General features: G+C 41.6%; 1 protein-coding gene across 1 annotated transcript; it reads right to left on the bottom strand.

Annotated features, from left to right (window-relative positions):
• Positions 1 to 322: 322 nt before the first annotated feature.
• On the bottom strand, positions 323 to 15,120 carry LOC129593048 (soluble guanylate cyclase 88E-like). Its single transcript, XM_055489230.1, has 18 exons — positions 13,157 to 15,120; positions 9,397 to 9,630; positions 8,621 to 8,863; positions 7,377 to 7,403; positions 7,132 to 7,320; positions 5,748 to 5,976; positions 5,467 to 5,600; positions 5,033 to 5,199; positions 4,751 to 4,975; positions 4,632 to 4,680; positions 4,519 to 4,574; positions 2,370 to 2,440; positions 2,224 to 2,270; positions 1,965 to 2,112; positions 1,725 to 1,787; positions 1,406 to 1,441; positions 592 to 683; positions 323 to 497 (listed from the first exon to the last, which is right to left on the bottom strand). The coding sequence occupies exons 3-18, from the start codon at positions 8,849 to 8,851 to the stop codon at positions 423 to 425; spliced, it is 1,839 nt and encodes a 612-aa protein (XP_055345205.1). The 5' UTR covers positions 8,852 to 8,863; positions 9,397 to 9,630; positions 13,157 to 15,120; the 3' UTR covers positions 323 to 422.
• Positions 15,121 to 17,703: the final 2,583 nt, after the last annotated feature.

Here is a 17,703-nt window from a genome sequence, read left to right on the forward strand (position 1 = left end):
TTAGTACGAAATTGAGAAAAAACAATCCTAAGCCCTTTTACAAATTAGCGCAATCGTACAAGTGAGAGTGTGACTTCTCGCCGCACACAGTTTCGAAGCACAACGTTTTTCCGCGAAGACATTTTACCGCCGGACACATACAGTACATGCAACGCAACAGCCACGACGCGGCTTCCGTGACCAGTTGGCACCGGCGATTACGGGACCCTTATGAACGTTCGTCTGCTTTTCAGTAAGCCGTTATAGAAATATTTGCCGCATCAACGGAATCGTAAAGTAAATAAAAGTGTAGAATTATACCCTTATGATTGAGTTATTCTTCTTTGCATTTTTATCGGTAAGCAGCGCCATTCACGCAAAAACTGCAAGTTGCAAGCAAAATTTATATCGCGTTAAAATCACAAAAAGTGAAAAAATTATGTTTAGTCTTCAGTTTCAATACTGAAATCCGATCCATGTTCACTAATGAGCCAGTACACTCTCATGTCACCTTTTCCCTGCAAAAAGATGCCAAATATAACCAATTACTGCGCGCGCGTATTATTAATTATTGCGCGTCATATTTCAGAAAAACATCGCTTGGATAGTTACTTTGATTTTCATTATCCCACGCTTCTTCATTTCAAAATTCCCGGTTGTCACAAGATAGTTTCGAGTTCTCTCACTGCACTGAATCCGGAAAGCTACAAAAAGGAGAATCATTTCATCAGGACGAAAACATTTTACAGAATACGGTTCAAAATGATAGGTCTATTAAGTATCAAAGCCCTGGAGCGTAAATCTGCCAACGAAGACGGACCAGAATACGAAATTTGCTTTGTTTATAAATGCTAAGGCTCATTCGTTTCGTAAAACTTCCGTACTCTGTACACTGGGAAATTTATCTTTTGAAAAGCGCCGCGTTCATGGATTGCTGTCGGTTCTTCCTATCATATTAGAATTCCGTTAGTTTTGAAATTCAAGTAGACGAATCTTTGGTTTTTTCGGTCAAAAAATGTTTGGAAACTCTTTTCCAGAACGCTGAAAGGATTTTTTGAATGATAGCGGGCTTTATGTACATGGCATAATAAGAAATCAAGGTTGTACGAGTTCAAATACGAGCAGCTAGCTTATAAACTGCGCTAAGCCGACGCCGACCAATAGAAAAATTAGAGAAGCAGCTGAATCGAATGGAACTAATAATACGCAGCGATTTAGCCTGAGAAAAACTTCTGTTCTAAAAACTTTCAAGCATTTGATTCGTCTCGAACGCCTGGCTTACAGACGCTTGGCTTACTTTCTCGAACGCCGCCTTACTCTGTACATGTCGGATGCGCTTACGGACACAACTTCAGCCCTTGTTCGTATTTATAGCCGTATTCATAGTCCTCATACTGCGCTCTGTTATTACGCTAAGGTGACTTACGAATGCCGGATGATTCCATTCTGGAAGCTGTATTCACTGCAAAAGGCATTGAATCCCGTGGTTAATATTTACATGTACAGATACCAGAAACAAACACCTGGAAAACTGATAAAGCGGAAGCACGTTGCTACGAGTCAAGTTTTGAGATAATTTATGCTGAGAAAACTACAAGTATTACCAATGTGGCAAGAATGGCTGATCCTTCTGAGCTACAGTATGTACGAGTACATCTGTACATGATCGACAGTTTACAGTGTTTCCCGCTAAACTCGTATGCACTAGTACTCTAGTAGATTGTAACGTATCGTTGGTTTCTTACCAGTATCACCAAATATGCAGAATCGAGGCAAGTGCAGTCCAACAACACCCCCAACCACAGGCCCTGTTAGCAGTGATCTTCAACTCGAAGCATCGATTTTTGTGCTAACTATTGTATACGAAACTTGCAGACAGACGCATAAATTGTCGCGTGTAAGTTGTAACTGATGTAAGTAACTAAAAAGGTCTCAGAGTACAGCTTTGGCATGATCTCCCACTGCTTTTTAAAAGGTTCGATTACCGGAATTAATCCCGATCCTAATCTGCATCTTTCGGTCGGGTAATCGAGGAAAGTCCATGTCCATAACCGTCTGCATTATATGCAGCGCTAGACTGGCGGTTTCACTGGCATGCTGGCTTCCATGTCTGTTTGGGATGCCACTAGCGACCTATTCAAAATGTAATCGGACCGGGATCGTCTGTTTGCCTACATATTTTGCTTGGAAAGCTTCAAGCGGTCAACGAGCTTGACTGGTTTGACGTCGTCGTTAACAACATACCATGTACTCTTCACCTCGGTTCTCCACTTTCAGCACATCATAGCTATCTAAGTATACAGCTGATATTAGCTTAACCAGGAAGCTGACTATGTATACCTTGCAGCAAATAAGAACAATTTCAAACATGGGAGTTTTACAAGAAGTACCAGTTAACGTGTCCAGCGCACTCCAGCATTCACTCACGACTTTGATCACTTCTGTCGGCGGAATTTTTGAACTGTAGAGCAGGGAAAATTGAGATTATATAAAATGATGGTATGACACATCAGAAGTTGATACAGGGGGCAAAACTAGGCATCTTCCACCGTTCCTTTATACTGCTGCCGTCAGCCGGCTGGAGTTTGACGTTGTGGCTGAACATGGCGCTTAAGGGATCTGGCCCGGTACATTGCACCAAATTCGTGTACATCCACGGGAACCTTCGCTGTCGCGCACTCCCAAATACCTTTTTGCATTGCTTTATGGCATTTTGTAGCCAAAAGAATTGTATACGTAGTTGTGAAATCCGTTTACGCGCGCAACATCCGGTTGCGGAGTTATGAGGGTAACAAAATTCCAAAAAGTTTAAATGCATTCAGGTGTACCAAAAGTCTCATTATGGCCGATCACTTTCAAATTTTGCACGTAAATGCACGTAACCATGAAGATTGGTTTGGTTCGGAACCAGACTTCTAAGATTTTTTTTAGATTTTAAAATGAATTTTAAAATTTTTGAAATTCATTTTAAAATTCGAAAAAAATTGTAGAAGTCTGGATCCGTACCAAAACAATCTTCATGGTTATGTGCATTTGCGTGCAAAATTTGAAAGGGATCGGTCCATAATAGTTGCTGTCAAATATGCTACGTATTGGGACTCGGATGCGAATTGTATCTAGGTCAAAACTCTCGAGTGCGCAACAACTCACGCACTGATTTGTGAGTCAGACAGATTCACTGATAACGCCGCGCGCATTGGTCAGATGGAGAATCAGTTGCTGAATTAGAAAACCGAGCTGTTGAGCTCGGTTTTATAATTCGCGCTCACATTCATGACCGCTTGTCAACTCTTTAAAATTATCCTGCGCTGCTAATAAACGTTCGTAGTGATCCAGGCTGCATTAAACTGTATGTAATTACGCTGTACTTACTGTAGTTCGTCATTAAGTTTTAAGACAATAAGGTTTAATTAATTAACCTAATAATTAGTAACTGAACGAAAATTTGATGAACTAACTAGAGCCATTCACGCCTAATGAGCACATTTAACAGCTAATTAATTAGCGAATCTGCCCTAATTAGTAATTTCGCACCTGGTTTTTTTAGCACCTAATTAGCAAATTTATTACACATGAAAAAAATTAATTACATGTCATCAAGCTATGTGAGATCATTTTTCTTAACAAGTTTGCGCTTGTTGTGTTGCGTTGTCCATGGTAGTGAATGGCACTGAAGGCAGATTTATTGCAGAATTCACGGTGCTGTCAGATCTGGTGTTTATTTCTACGAGTGTATCCGTTATCAGTGGTGGGAACATGTTTCAATTTTTTCTCTTAGTCATAGCGGAAAAATGAGTAACCGATACGTGCGCAGCAGTCGTGCCGCAGATACAAGCGGGCTGCTGATATTTGACAGTCCTGAATGAGACTTTTGGTACACCTGAATGCATTTAAACTTTTTGGAATTTTGTTGCCCTCATAACTCCGCAACCGGATGTTGCGCGCGCAAAAGGATTTCACAACTACGTATACAATTCTTTTGGCTACAAAATACCATAAAGCAATGCAAAAAAGTGTTTGGGAGTGCGCGACAGCGAAAGTTCCCGCCAATGCACACGAATTTAGTGCTATGTACCGGGCCAAATCCCTTAAGCACCGCGTCTGGTTTAACCATACGTACTGCCGTAACGTCATACTCGGTGACGAGAGCACAGCAGGGGAGCGCTGGTAGACGCCTAGTTTCGCCCCTTATATATGGTTTAGATGCGCGAGCAGACGCATGTTTTCCTGTTCCGGTAAGTGGTATGCTGTTTTAAAGAACAAATGAATCTGAGAAAATTTTAAAAAAACGACATCCTAATTCCTAACTGTAACTGGAAATAAAGGCAATTAGGAAGAAAACCCATCGCAAAACTATGTTGCTTGTTATTGAGCCGGAATGAAACTGCATGGGGTGACACAGTGCCGAATGTACTGTAAATACGTCACAATTATCTGGAAGCGCGTTCAACTGTGATTACACATTTGCAATAATCAGGTTAATTTGTTCTTTCAGGATGCTTGTTGGTGCAAACCAACCCTTAATGAAGAAAGGCTTACCATACCACGTTGAAGCCAAATAATCGGACGAACATAATGGTGACGGCGTCATATGGCTACAAAAAAAACCTGAAGCTCAAGAACTCCTGGTAAAATACCTTGTTGCTGTTCACCTCACAAAAATACTGTTTTCCGGTGTTCGTCATGTTTTCGATTATGTGCCTAGACAGAATCAGACATTTAAGTGATTAACGGTTGACTGTTGATACAGGTGCGTCGGGCACTGCCTTACTCTGGTATCATGGACATCAGCAGAGAATCGCCACTCCGCTGCCATTCAGCTAGCTTTCTCAGAGATTCTTCCAGCTGTTTACTATTTTCAACTTCTTTCTGAAAATGACGGAACGTTATCTGCTGAGAATGCCATCCACTAGCGGCTAACTCCGCGGAGCCGCTGTGAAGAGGCAGATCACTCAAATAGAAGCCGATGCGCTCCACATCGGATAGGTCGTTCAATCTGTAAAAACACAGGAATAACTAACTCACTAATTCATCGGGGTAATTTGACGCATACGTTGGCGTCGAGCTCAGGAATACCACGCGTTGCGGGGAAAATTGTTTGAATTGTCCTTTGAGCAAGAGTCGATGAGGCGACCGGAAATTCTGTTTGGTGTAAGGATTTTCTACGCGAATAGTGGGCACTGATTCCAGCTCTATGACGACATCTTGCAAATGTAGAATCTACAAAGGAACAGTGTTCTATCAGTTAAATTATTCTGCTGCCATATTACCGGCAAAACGAACGTCGATCTGTTTTAAAGGAAACTGCATGACTGGCACAGCGAGATGATGTTTGTAAATGCCAATACAGGTAAATAATTTAGGAAACCCAAAAATACTGCTACTGCTGTGTAACCTGTGCAACAACTGTGTTCTATTAATTACGAATAAAAAAACGCACGCATAGCCATAATGTTCTTGTTTTAAACAAAAAACTGTTTGTCGCACCTCTTCAAGAGTTAAATCAAAAGTGGGGTGGGCTGGCCGGAAGAACTCTACCAGTGGTCGACCAGCAACTTTTTCTTCAAACAATCGTTGCAGCCGGCTGCTACACAACCTAACGATCAACTGTTCATCCAGAACTGTAACAAAAAGACACCAGATGTAACTTATATCCCACTGAGAAAACGGATTACAACAACGCGACAATAATATTTTGGTCCACTGCAATCATGTGCGCCACAGCACCCCTAGCAGACTAAATCATTCCCAGAATTGATCCAACTCACATAAACTATAGGGAAGGATTTTGAAAAACGTCTGCGATTTAAGGCCGGGGAACCGAGGTGTTAGGTGGTGATTGTATCCGGTCATTGATCCCACATATCCATTATTCGGAAAATCCAACCGCATTACTGTCAGATAGGATCCCCGCTGTAACAGCTCCCGCTCTTCCATCACACAGACATTGAAATACGACTTGTTGAAGAATTTGGTGTTAGTGGCTAGTTCTTTCAGCTGTCCGAGAAAAGGAAATGCATAACTATGTGTTGTTCTACGAGTATAATGGTTTTCCACCGTTCGTTTTTCGGTATATATAGGAAAACTCCAGATGACCTCTACAATGCACTCCATTTATCGTGCCCCAAACATTTTTCTATACTTGAAACCAGAGCTGGTTCGATAAGTCATCGGAGGCCTCCGCTAAGTCCGTTGACTCCGATAATTCCGATGTTTTCATTGGAAAAAGCGGCATCGGAAATGTTTTATACGGTATCGCACCGGATCCGAAAAATTATCGGGGAAGGCTCCGCACAAGACCTTTCACCACCACCAGGCTCCGCACACAGGCTTTTTTATTATTTTTTAATTTTTGTACAAAAACCACCGAAATCTCGTCACAGACACCGTCACCAAAGTCGCCTGGCACCAATATCTTGAAAAAATTAGTTAATTGTAATTACGGGCGGTAAGAAGCAGCTTTTTTGTCTCGCGGTCTGTCTCCTCTTTTTTGATGCCATTCGGGGGCCTCCGGTTCCGTTATGGTTAGAGAATTCATCGGTTTTACTCGCTCGGCCGCCCGGTCAGGACGGTGTTTGAGTGTTTATACGGCCGTAGTGTTTGTACAGTAGTGACTTTGTGCCTCAAAAAAACACGTAACGAATTTATTGAAACGACCTTTAAACAAAGACTACTGTCTTTGTTTAAAGGTCGTTTCAATAAATTCGCCTGTCTTTCAAAATCGTGAATTAAATTTTGTGGAACGCAGTGGTAAATGTCGACCGGTGCGAATTTTCGCTTACAAAAATTTTTGATGTTTTTATTGGATGATCGGCTTTATCGTATCGGAAATTTTGAGCAAAATCGTAGCGGTATCCGAATCGTATCGGGTTTATGGTTCGTTGTATATTTTCCTTGGTTTAGAATTTGTTGTTATATCGTATAAATAAATCTTATTTTTCACTGAAAGTGACACGCGTGGGATCATTCGACCGAAAGCCACATTTGTTGGTTTCGTGGTAATTAAGACACGCGATGGGGCGTTATCCATTAGTTCCGTAATGTAACGGCATTAAGTTTTGCATGTGGCGGAAGCAGGCCTTTGCGGCGTTTCACTCGAAATCTCCCTAATTATGGCAAGCACCAACAATGCATTTTAATTTCGTGGATTACCTGACCGGTAACGTAGGGAGCAAAACCTTGCCGTATCGACTCGTAATGAAGAATCATACCGGACACATCCTCAGCGACAACCACAAAAGACGGATGGATCATGCGGGGATAACTATAGCGCATGCAGTGATGAAGGTGATTCATGTTGCGAATTAAATCACGAAAATGGCGGCCAGACACGCGAAGAATCTGCATCACGCTTCTTTAAACATTCCAGAGAATACATACAAAACGTTCTGACGTACCTTGTCATGTCCATATGTATGGCAATACTGCAATTAAATTGCGAAAACTTCTATTGTCGTTAACATAATTACATAACTACGATACTTTCTGTTTCATGGTAAGTCGCATAACTGGTTCTCTAATTTCTATAAATAAACAGACCAAACGGAAAACATAATTAATTCAAAGTATGATTCTACCGGCTTCGGAATGCGTTTAGACTAGAATATAGGGCAGCTAGGGGTGTCAACGGTTCGACCAGTTCCGATTTATTTCACAATCGGTTCAACTTCACCACATAATCCATATTTTCAATCGGCAAAGGACCTTATGTGGTTCCGTTAAAATCACTGAGGCGAGTGACTTTTGAGGAAACGAACCGACCACGATCGAAATTAAAGTGTTATAAAGATTATCAAAATATACGGTAATTCCTGGTATCACATCGCTTTCGAAAACCAAAATTTCAACAAAACTAGGAAATAAATACTTCACAATTTCTCGTACTATTATCAAGACAAGTAACTCACAGGAAATTTAAGACTTTGCTTCGAAATATTTGAAACAATATTACGCTATTTAAAATTTAAAAAAATTCACGAATGTTCAAAAAAATAACTACAGAATGACACCCAGTTGTTTAATGGCAGTGGCAGCTAAACTTGAATCATAGCCATAACGATGGGTCATTTCGGATACAAGCTGTCAGCCAGTACTTTATGCTCAGTGAGCGTGGAGTTGGTGCCGCATAGGCCTCGAATACTGTACGAAAATATTGCAACTTCCGTGGTGCAGAAAGCGGAATCCGAACCGCTAACCATTTTTTTCACCATCAGATTAAAACGATTAAAACGTCAAAACGGTATCTAGTTTAAACGGTTGGGTTAGAAAACGTTCTGTTAAAAAATGCCTGACGCCAAACGGAACCGATCCGGTTTAACCGCGTTTAAAAAGCTTTCGGTTTTTGACTCTTCTAATGGCAACTGGCAAAGGCACTTTTTATACGCGATGCACAAGTCACTACTACATCCCGAATCCCATGACGATCGAGACTGTAGACAACACCATACTTAATTACACAGCAGTTGAGTTATTCTTATCAATGAAACCATTCGATCAATAATAATCTGTACCATCGATCAGCACCACAAGGCTACTACAACCAGAAATTACAATTTGCCAGCGTTTACATCTCTCGCAGGGAATCATACATACATAAAACTGTCGTAATCATACTACGCAATCTGGTGTGTAGCATATTTACCAAGACGAACATCCTCCCGAAAATCTCCAAATAATACTCCGGTTCTTTTTTCTCCTCCAACACTTCGGCGGCGGTCTGTACCAGAGCCCTCACATATTTATCCGGGTACACTTCGTGTGTGTTGAAGGCAGTCACCGGAATACCGGCACATTCGATGATCCTTTGATACAGCACATCGCCATAAGTTTGCTGGAGACATGCCGCCATGGACTGGATGACCATGTCGTACATTGCGAGCGACAGCTATTGAAATTGCCGGTTGGTCAACGTGACCCAATCTTTACACGCCCCGTACGAATACAGCCAGTTTTCAGGCTGTCATTGTTATACAATGCGCTAAATTTTGTGATCTGCACTATGTGTTGTTTGATGTAAAGAAAGCTAACCTGAAATTAAGCGTAGTCGCATCAGATAGCCTCTATGAAAGGATCGGCGCCATCGAGGTATACGTACGCAATGGCTACTACGCTCTAGGGAAATGCCCCACTGTAGTAACGGTGGGTGATGACAGTCACGCAGGTACATGTATGTTCTTTATTGATCTCTTTTAAGCGCATAGCCACAGTGTGCATTTGACTGGGCGGCATAGCGCGCTCCAAGTTAGGATAAATCTCGTCGACAAATGAAATTTTAATTTCATGCTACCATTTCCCTAATGATTCAGTTGCACTGGCAGTGTTCCCCCGTTAAGGCTTGATCAAACAAACAAAATTATGGTTGTTTTAATTGAGTATAATTTAAAAAGTTTTTAATAAGAAACTCGCCTCTCCACTTACCGGGGACACATAGCAGAGCCTCGTGACGCTAGCGACACAGCCGGTTGTTTTCTGGATCGATAGATTTTGCTCTTCTTTCGAATTACTGCAGTCGGGCGAGGGTGTACTGCTCTTTTCAAACAAGGAAGTGCAATGATCAACCAGCAACCTCGGCAGATTACTCCACGACTGGGACAATGTTGGTAATCAACTGGGTCGCATGGGAGCTATTCCTTGAAATCATCCAGTAGTTTCCTGTAATACAGGAAACTATTGTTGCATTATAACACGCCCCAGTGCAATCAACCCACACTGACATGTACGTTCTTCCGTGATATTTCCAATAATTGATGGTGGACAATTTGCACGGTAGTTATTGCAGTCAGGTCTCTGTCAAAAGGTCAGCGGGGGCAATACGCTGAGCGATCCAAGCGTTCACGGATGCGCAAAAGCATTCACAGCGAGCGGTTGGGAGCGCTCCTCGTCAATAACGATCGGTTTAAATGCAATTGAGTGGTCGGCTTACCCAAGTGCTATAGCTGATAAGAAGTGTATAACCTGTATGTTCGTGCAAGCGTTTCAATACGCTTAATAAGCAAAAATCAGATTTTTATCAAAGTTCGTTAGATACCAAAGTTAATTCTGTTCTAGTTTTGGCATGGCTGGATGAAAATACCGTACTTATCGAATTATAGGCCCTCCTACCTACAATTGAAGCCCCCCCTCGCGTAATTGGAGCCCCCGCAAAAGATGGTTCAAAAATTGTAACCCACCCCCTCCCAAGTAGAAGCCCGGGGCATTAATAAAATTCACGGAAAAATGAAATTTCTGAGCACCGGAAATCGGTATGTACCGGTACCGGTGCATTTATCATGTAGTTTTTACGCCCTTGCCAATAAAACACATTTGAAATATAATAGCCCCCCCCCCCTGCCGAAATACAAGCCGCTGCCCGTAATTGAAGCCCCTCCGCAGCGTTCTAACATTGGTAGCCCCGGGCTTATAATTCGATGATAATGACGGTATGCGGTAGTTCGAAACGCAAATGGTACTGGTCTTTACACGATGTGCGCGCCTGTAGTCGGCAGAAAGGTTTTCGCGTTTAATCCTTTACGATCAAAGAAGCCGCGTGAACCATAGGAAGGCTACTTGAACCATCCTGCTGGACCGCATTAGGCTTTCTGTAGATAGCGTAACCTTTCCGCCGGACTGGTGAATCTTCCTGTTGTAGTACAATAATATGTACGTACTCCTTTAAAGTTAGTACGAGTATCTTGTGAATCTAGATGATTGCCCTACGAATAATGCGCCGTAGAAACTGGATAGCAATATCCAGTGTTGTTGGTGAGTTTGGATTTAGTTGTATGTTTGGCTCGTTAGCGAACAGTCATATTTATAAAGAAACACCGCCGCGGTTTCTTTGATCGTACATCGTTAACCGGTAAATCTTTCTGTCGCCTACAAGCGCCGGCATTAAAGCCCCACTAATTGCATGGTTTCGAATTGCAGTTGCAACAAAGACCATCACTGCCCCGTTCCACGGTTCGGACAGAGCATTCTGTCAATTTGTTTCACAAAACATTTAGCCCACAAAAATATATAAAATGTTATCGAAGAGTGGAGTAAGCGATATGCAAGCCCGATTCAACTTTCACGAATAGGTGGTCCTGAAAACCCTGAAATGCCTGAGCTATTCTAGGTGCTTCACCACGTTACGTTATTGTGCGTTAAGGCTACTACGATGTGACCGTGTGGGGTAGGCAACCCGTAACAGTAAATAAAGTTTGAAATAGACTGTGTGCTTTGCTCCAAATGTCGCCACTGCATCCAGCGTGAAAAGTTTTTCCAAACACCTAGAAAAAATATAGCCTTACTGTACGCTACTCACTGCGTCTCGCCTGAATGCATTGATTACCTCTTTGTGACACAGGCTTGTACATACATCCACTGGCGTGGGAGGAAGCATAATGCTCTGAACACTCATTTTCGCATGTTGCAAAAGATTTGGAAAGGTGGAAAAGAAAAATGTCAGTTAAGAATTAGCGGAAATTAAATTACCGCGTAATTTTGTGTTTTCCCTGTACTCGCATCCCTGTACCTTCCGGCACTGTTTTGGGCCGTGTGCATCTTGCCTGTGCGCATCGCGTATCGCTATCGTTTGCCATAACGGTTTTTCACCTGTTGCTAACTGCACATTTTTCGATAACCACCCGCCCGCCCCACTTTAGCAGCGGCATTGGTTGTTCTCATGGTTCATGTTGTACGCTATTATCTCAATAAAGGAGGGCGAAAAAATCTGGCACAGGCGGAGGGTGCCGGCAGTGAGCAGCCTGTACCGACAGGTAAGACTCTCAGCTGCAATTGTGTACCTCCGACCATGCCGGTGACTTTTATCTCCACAAACCGCACGTCGCGTCGCCTCACTCATCGGAATGCTGGATCAGAATTCGCGGATAATTTAAGTTAGCGATTTTTCCAGAAGTGTGGCAGGTCATTTCGTTTCGAGCAAATTTTACTAAAATAGGTAGTAAAATCACGATGGTTGTGTTGAGCTTGAACGACATAGATGCATACGAGGACAGGCTTAGTATTCGCGATCACCTAAAAAACTAGCGAGAATTCGCGATCACCGTGCCTGGGTTGTGCAGAACAGTCAGTCACCAGCCAGCCACCACGAGAAGGCGGTCCAGTCCAATGGCTGTGTCACTGGACTGCTTTCCCTTGGTGGCTGGATGGTGACTGACTGTTCTGCACAACCCGGGCACGATGATCGCGAATTCTCGCTAATTTTTTAGGTGATCGCGAATACTAAGCCTGTCCTCGTACCGATGCAAATTCCAGAAGAATTACAGTCAATGCGCATAATCAATATTTCAATTCAGTATTTTCATAAAGATTAATCTACTTACAAAACACACAACGTGCTTGCTTTTATTGATCACTTGCTGCGCGAAATAGTTATTTCACGAGGGAAGAGGACGAGGGCTTACGTCTTTCGCAGTTTTCATGGTTTACATGCCTATGATTGTATAAAAATCATCTGGCTGCAGAATGTCTTAAAACAAAGCAAAAAAGTTGAAGTTTTTGGGCTTATCAAGTAAAGTACGTAATTACGAGTACTTCTAGATGTAAAAAGATGGCTTTGAACGTTCTAAAAGAGATGTATCGAAATTTCAATGATGCCTGAAACAGCAGATACTTTTTCGCTAAAAAAACCTGATGGAAAAATAAACCAAATAACACAAAGCTAACGGCGACTCACTAGTTGAACTGGTGTTGATCAAATTTCGAATGCACGAAATAAAGGGACGGTTCTCGCTAGCTCGGTTCCGACAAAGATTATAGATGCTTTTTCGAATTTAATTCAATGCTCAATTTAGCACACTACACACGATTTAACTAACCATATTACCATAAGAAAGAAAGATAAATAGTATTGATTTTGGCTTACCAGTAAACACTAAATGCTAAGTAGAAATCAGGTATATGGACAGTTACATAGGCGGACAATTTACCGATCCGCAACTATAGCATCTGTCCACCTTCTTATGGTTCTTATTATTAACAAAAACATTCGTAAGCGAAAGAGTAAAATTCGATTCCACTGCTCCACACAAATTCAGCTTCCCGTCCACACCTTCTTGCTATGTTTTCAAATTTGGGATCATTTTCTGTCATATTGGTAGCAAACTCTTTGGTGTCTCTGCACATATCGCAAGAGTGTCAGATTCCATCAATCCGAAAAAATATATATGGATTTCATTCATGTCAGTTTTCTTACATGCAAACCTGCAACAAGTAGCTATCCAGCGACTGATTGGCGGTACGGTGCGGCTCGAAGTCTGCGATCATCATATCCGATATGTTCACTTTTTTACGCATCCCTGAACAGCAAAATACTCGAGGAGGTCCCCATCTACACAGAAACGCGCTAATGCGGTATATACTGCGCCTTTCGCTGATTTGCCTTGAAAGGAGCTGTTGCCGGTTCGCATGTGTGGACACTCAGAGGTCATGTTGAACATACACCCTTTGCATTTTTGAAATTCTCAAAATGCATTTACAAAATCTTTGCAGCCTGTTTTTATTAGGAAAAGCGTCGTGAAGCTGACATTCCGAAAGTTAAGAAACATCGCAACAAAGAAATTAATATCTGCAATTGACAACCGCACAATCAGGCGTGCCGAGGGTATACGAGGCGTAGCGTGCCTAGCCATTGTCATTTCAGATGAGACAGTATCGTGAGACATATAGGACTTCTTAACAACCATAATGCAAATCTCCATTCTGAATCCGATCTAACAACTTGTTTCAGCGTCATTTTTCTTTTAATATCAATTAATATAACAATAGTTAATTAAATAAGTTATAATTGAAACTGACATGGTGCAAATCTGTTTGGGAGTTCAATGTTGGAGTTACAGTATATCTGTACTCTGTAGTTGTGTGGGGCTATGCAGAATTTGAAAGTGAATATAAACGGTAATCATATCCCAGTAGTGAATGGTTTTAGATTATGGAATGGTTCTATCAGCAAATGCGATTAATCATTAATGACTGAGATTTTCTAAAAAAACGCGCGTCAAATAAAAGTTTAGTTTGGATCTCATAGGGCGGGCATACGGTGTCTGAAATATCTTCAGGATATTATATATAAAATTAGTGCCAGTCGTTGATGCTAGTTACTACTTTTAGTTATATCTGTTATAGTTTTTGTAATTTAAACGTTACTGCTCTGCAACACTCCCACGATCCGCTTAAACTTTTCAAAATTACACTAGTTCATTTTTGTGTAAAAGTTAAAAAATGGGTAATAATAAATTGTAGAAAAGTGCTATATGTAACACATACTCTGTAAGTCGTTGCTAAAAACTTGTCATAAATCGCTTTTCACAATCGAGTAACAACAAGTAAACGGCGCTCACACTTCACAAGTTCTGTACAAGAGTAAATTGAAAGCCATGCAAGTACAGCGAAGTCGCCGCCCTGGCTACGTGTATATGGCAAGAGCTGTAACTTGGGACATAATTTACTTTTGCATAAAACCGAATGCAATATTTTGCTGGTATAGCTAAAATTGTTAAGATTAGTTTAATTTTGTACTAATTTTGTGGTGAATAACTTCTCTTTGATTGTACTTAGAAAAAACCAGTAGAAGAGTGTATACACGTTGAAAGGTCGACTGCACGGGTGTTTTTCCCATAGACGCATATGCTTAACCTTGCGAAGCGTCTCATCTCAAATGACACAATGGAGCCGAAATCACACCTCATTAGCGATTGTGCCGTTGTCAATTTCTGATGTGCGCGATAATGTTGCAGTTATCATGTTAATTCACTCCCCGGCAGTACTCTTTTGCCAAGGGGTTGGTTGTATCGACTGATATCTTGGGCGGTTAGGGGCCAAGGTAAAACAAAACGCCCCCGCCGGAAGAATATTCCATACTCCATACTCCGGAAGAATTCCCATACTCCATACATGATTCCTCCAGTGCCGTGCAGTTATAATATCTGGATGCATCCTCTGTTTCGAATGGTGCACACCGCACTGTGCAGATTAACAGTTATAGCACGGAAAACCACATGAGCATTATGAAACCCTGTATTTGCTCATGCTGAGAAAAAAACGGAAAACACTGCAGAAATCTGAGCGATTTGTATCAGTGTTCCGCATGCTGTATCTTCGCGCACCATAAGTGTAATACGTTTCTACTGTTTGTTTACTAGCTCAAGCCTTCTGCAACGATTTCTCTTCCACGTAGCTAAATTAATTATCACGCGGTGGTAATCTTGCGAGGGAGAAAAAATGCACAGTAACGGAGAAAACGATTGCATGTGAAGTGAAACTATGGACCGTCGGGTAAAGTTGAGTTCTTTTATTGGCAACTTATGCATGTTAGCATTGAATGACATTCCGTACACTATCTTTTCCATATTTCTGTTTGGTAAAATTATCAAACAAAATAGAAATCAATAGTCGGCAAATATTGCGGTTCAAAATATACGAGTAGCAAACCAAAATGCACGAGCGTTTTGCAAAACTATAGTATGTGCCATATGCAGTGATACGGTATTATACTTTGCTTGACGATGATGTGAGTTACTGGGACGGGGCACCCGAAAGCCCATGACTGCATCTCGATTCGAAAATTTAATTAATGCATTTTGTATTACTGTGTAAACTGTAGGTGCGAACTTTTTTACTGGCATTCTATCATGGATATCTGCTTGACTAAAATATGTGATGGCGCACTTCTTTCCGTGTGCCACGTTGGGATGAATGTGCCGATGGTATCCATTTTGCGTAAGCACTGTCGCGTCATTTCCCAGATAATGAGGCATTTTTTACAGAGTTGTGAGTGAATTTAAAATAGAAAATCAGACGAATAATTCCCTAATTTGACATTTGAATGACACATCGTTCGCCAGGAACTTGGTGATTACCGCTTAACGCCCACTCTTAATTCGCGCGGTGAAGGCTTGTACAGTCGAAAGTCATCCTGTTTCCCCCAATGTAATTTTTACACTGACTGTTTGCTTAATATATTCCGCGGCCCGACAGCAGCACAAAGATGCCCGAAATCTCGTATGAAATCTACCTCAGGCAACACACGGGCCCTGGACATGCTGTTCGAACCACAACCCAGAGTGACCGCCCGAAAACGCTTTCACCACTTCTAGGCGCAGACAGCTTTCTGTGATATGGTTCGCACCCGGGGAAGAGACTTCAGCAGCAAACTGGCGAAGCACGCTCGCATGAATTTTCAAGACAGCGCTTGTCGATAGAGATTCAGCGGGGTAACGCGGCGTCAGTGCTTGGCACGATGGAAGGGCTGGATAAATTAAATGAGATTTTCTTGTTGTAGTATGCATGTTTCTTTCTTTACTTTGCCCCCAAGTATGATTTGACCAATAAAGTGCGTAAAGTTTACAACCTTGTTTGCCCATTGCAGTAATGGTAAATGTTACTGCTAGAGATTCTTGACATGCCTCAGTTAAAGTAATAGGATATACGTGTACTTTCCGCAATTGCGATATCGAATACCATTAAAAATTGCAATAACAGAAAGGCATTAGCCAGGGAATTAAATTGTGATTTTTGGTATTGATATATCGATGCTCTTTGATCATGGGTTAACTCGAAGTTCTTATTCTGTCGGTAATGTTCGCAGGTGGCGATGGCTTATGCCGATCTACTGGTCTGTTTAACGGCTATTCCGGAAGCTATTGTTTCGTATCATTATGGAAATCAATGGTTTCTTGGCCAAGTGTGCTGTTCCCTCTTCGTCTTCCTCAATTTCTTTGGGATTAATGCCGGTGTCGCAAGGTAGTTAGTATTAATATTTACCAGAACAAGTATAAAATATTTGGGATTCCCGAATATGCGTGATATACAGTAAAGAGAAGGTCCCGAATCGGGATTTGCTCTTACCAGGGCCCATTTCCCGGGTCTAAGTTCAGAAAATCCTGAATTATCGTAGAGTGGTAGAATTCTACCTTAGAATGATTTAAAATAATTTCATTTGCAAATGATCATAGAGCGTGGCCTAGCTGATATAGATAAATACCGTAATATTACAAACTGTTGTTGACGTTAGTGGATTTTACGCAGCTGTTGCACGCGAATCATTCAGAACACCAATACTTCGAGGTATTCACAGCTACTGAGAATAATTAAAACAACCGTAGCAGCCTGGCGGATGGTGTATACGCCATCCGCCAGGCTGCTACGTATTTACGTAAATACGTATTTACAGAGGCCTCTGCAGTGGTGATCTAACTGCCGAGTACAATTTGACACTGCGATATATCTAGTGTAGGGGCATCATTCTACTCGCTTGAATCCGGAGTACTGTACTTGCTCTCAGCTTTTCCTGTACGTGCTCTGTTCTTACTCATGTTATTATGTACTTTCAATACCATATTTGTGTAATATGCACGAGAACGTTTGTAGCCGGCAAGAATGTTAACATGTTCCCGGTTCACGGTGTGAGCATATTTGCCGGGCGAAAATGCTTGTGAGCATTTTTGACGGGAGAAAATGCTCACGAATCAGAACATGCAGGTCAATGCGCGCAGAATCCAGTTCGAGATATGGCGAAACATAATTTAAAAATTATCAGTAAACGTTTTAGGAAAGTGCAAGGAAACAGGTCAGAATAATTTCTCTAGTCTGTATGTTTTTATTAGTGCCATTAAAACCACAGAAAGATAGCTTAAAGTTTTATTTTCGGCAAATCGTTAAGGGTTTCACTGTTCTGAAAAAGTATTTTTCGTTTGTTCTATCTGACAATGAGCAACGATAGTTGCGCGCGCGAACTGTTATAAG

Source organism: Paramacrobiotus metropolitanus, unplaced genomic scaffold (assembly GCF_019649055.1).
Source record: "Paramacrobiotus metropolitanus isolate TYO unplaced genomic scaffold, Prichtersi_v1.0 Parri_scaffold0000059, whole genome shotgun sequence".
NCBI lineage: Eukaryota > Metazoa > Tardigrada > Eutardigrada > Parachela > Macrobiotidae > Paramacrobiotus > Paramacrobiotus metropolitanus.

What these genes read in the sequence shown, in the direction of transcription:
- LOC129593048 (XM_055489230.1), bottom strand. Translation starts at nt 8,851, where the DNA reads ATGTACGACATGGTCATCCAGTCCATGGCGGCATGTCTCCAGCAAACT. An exon ending in ATACATATGGACATGACAAG is followed by an intron (nt 7,321 to 7,376) that starts GTACGTCAGAAC and finishes AGCGTGATGCAG; the next exon opens with ATTCTTCGCGTGTCTGGCCG. An exon ending in TAGGATCGGGATTAATTCCG is followed by an intron (nt 1,788 to 1,964) that starts GTAATCGAACCT and finishes CACTGCTAACAG; the next exon opens with GGCCTGTGGTTGGGGGTGTT.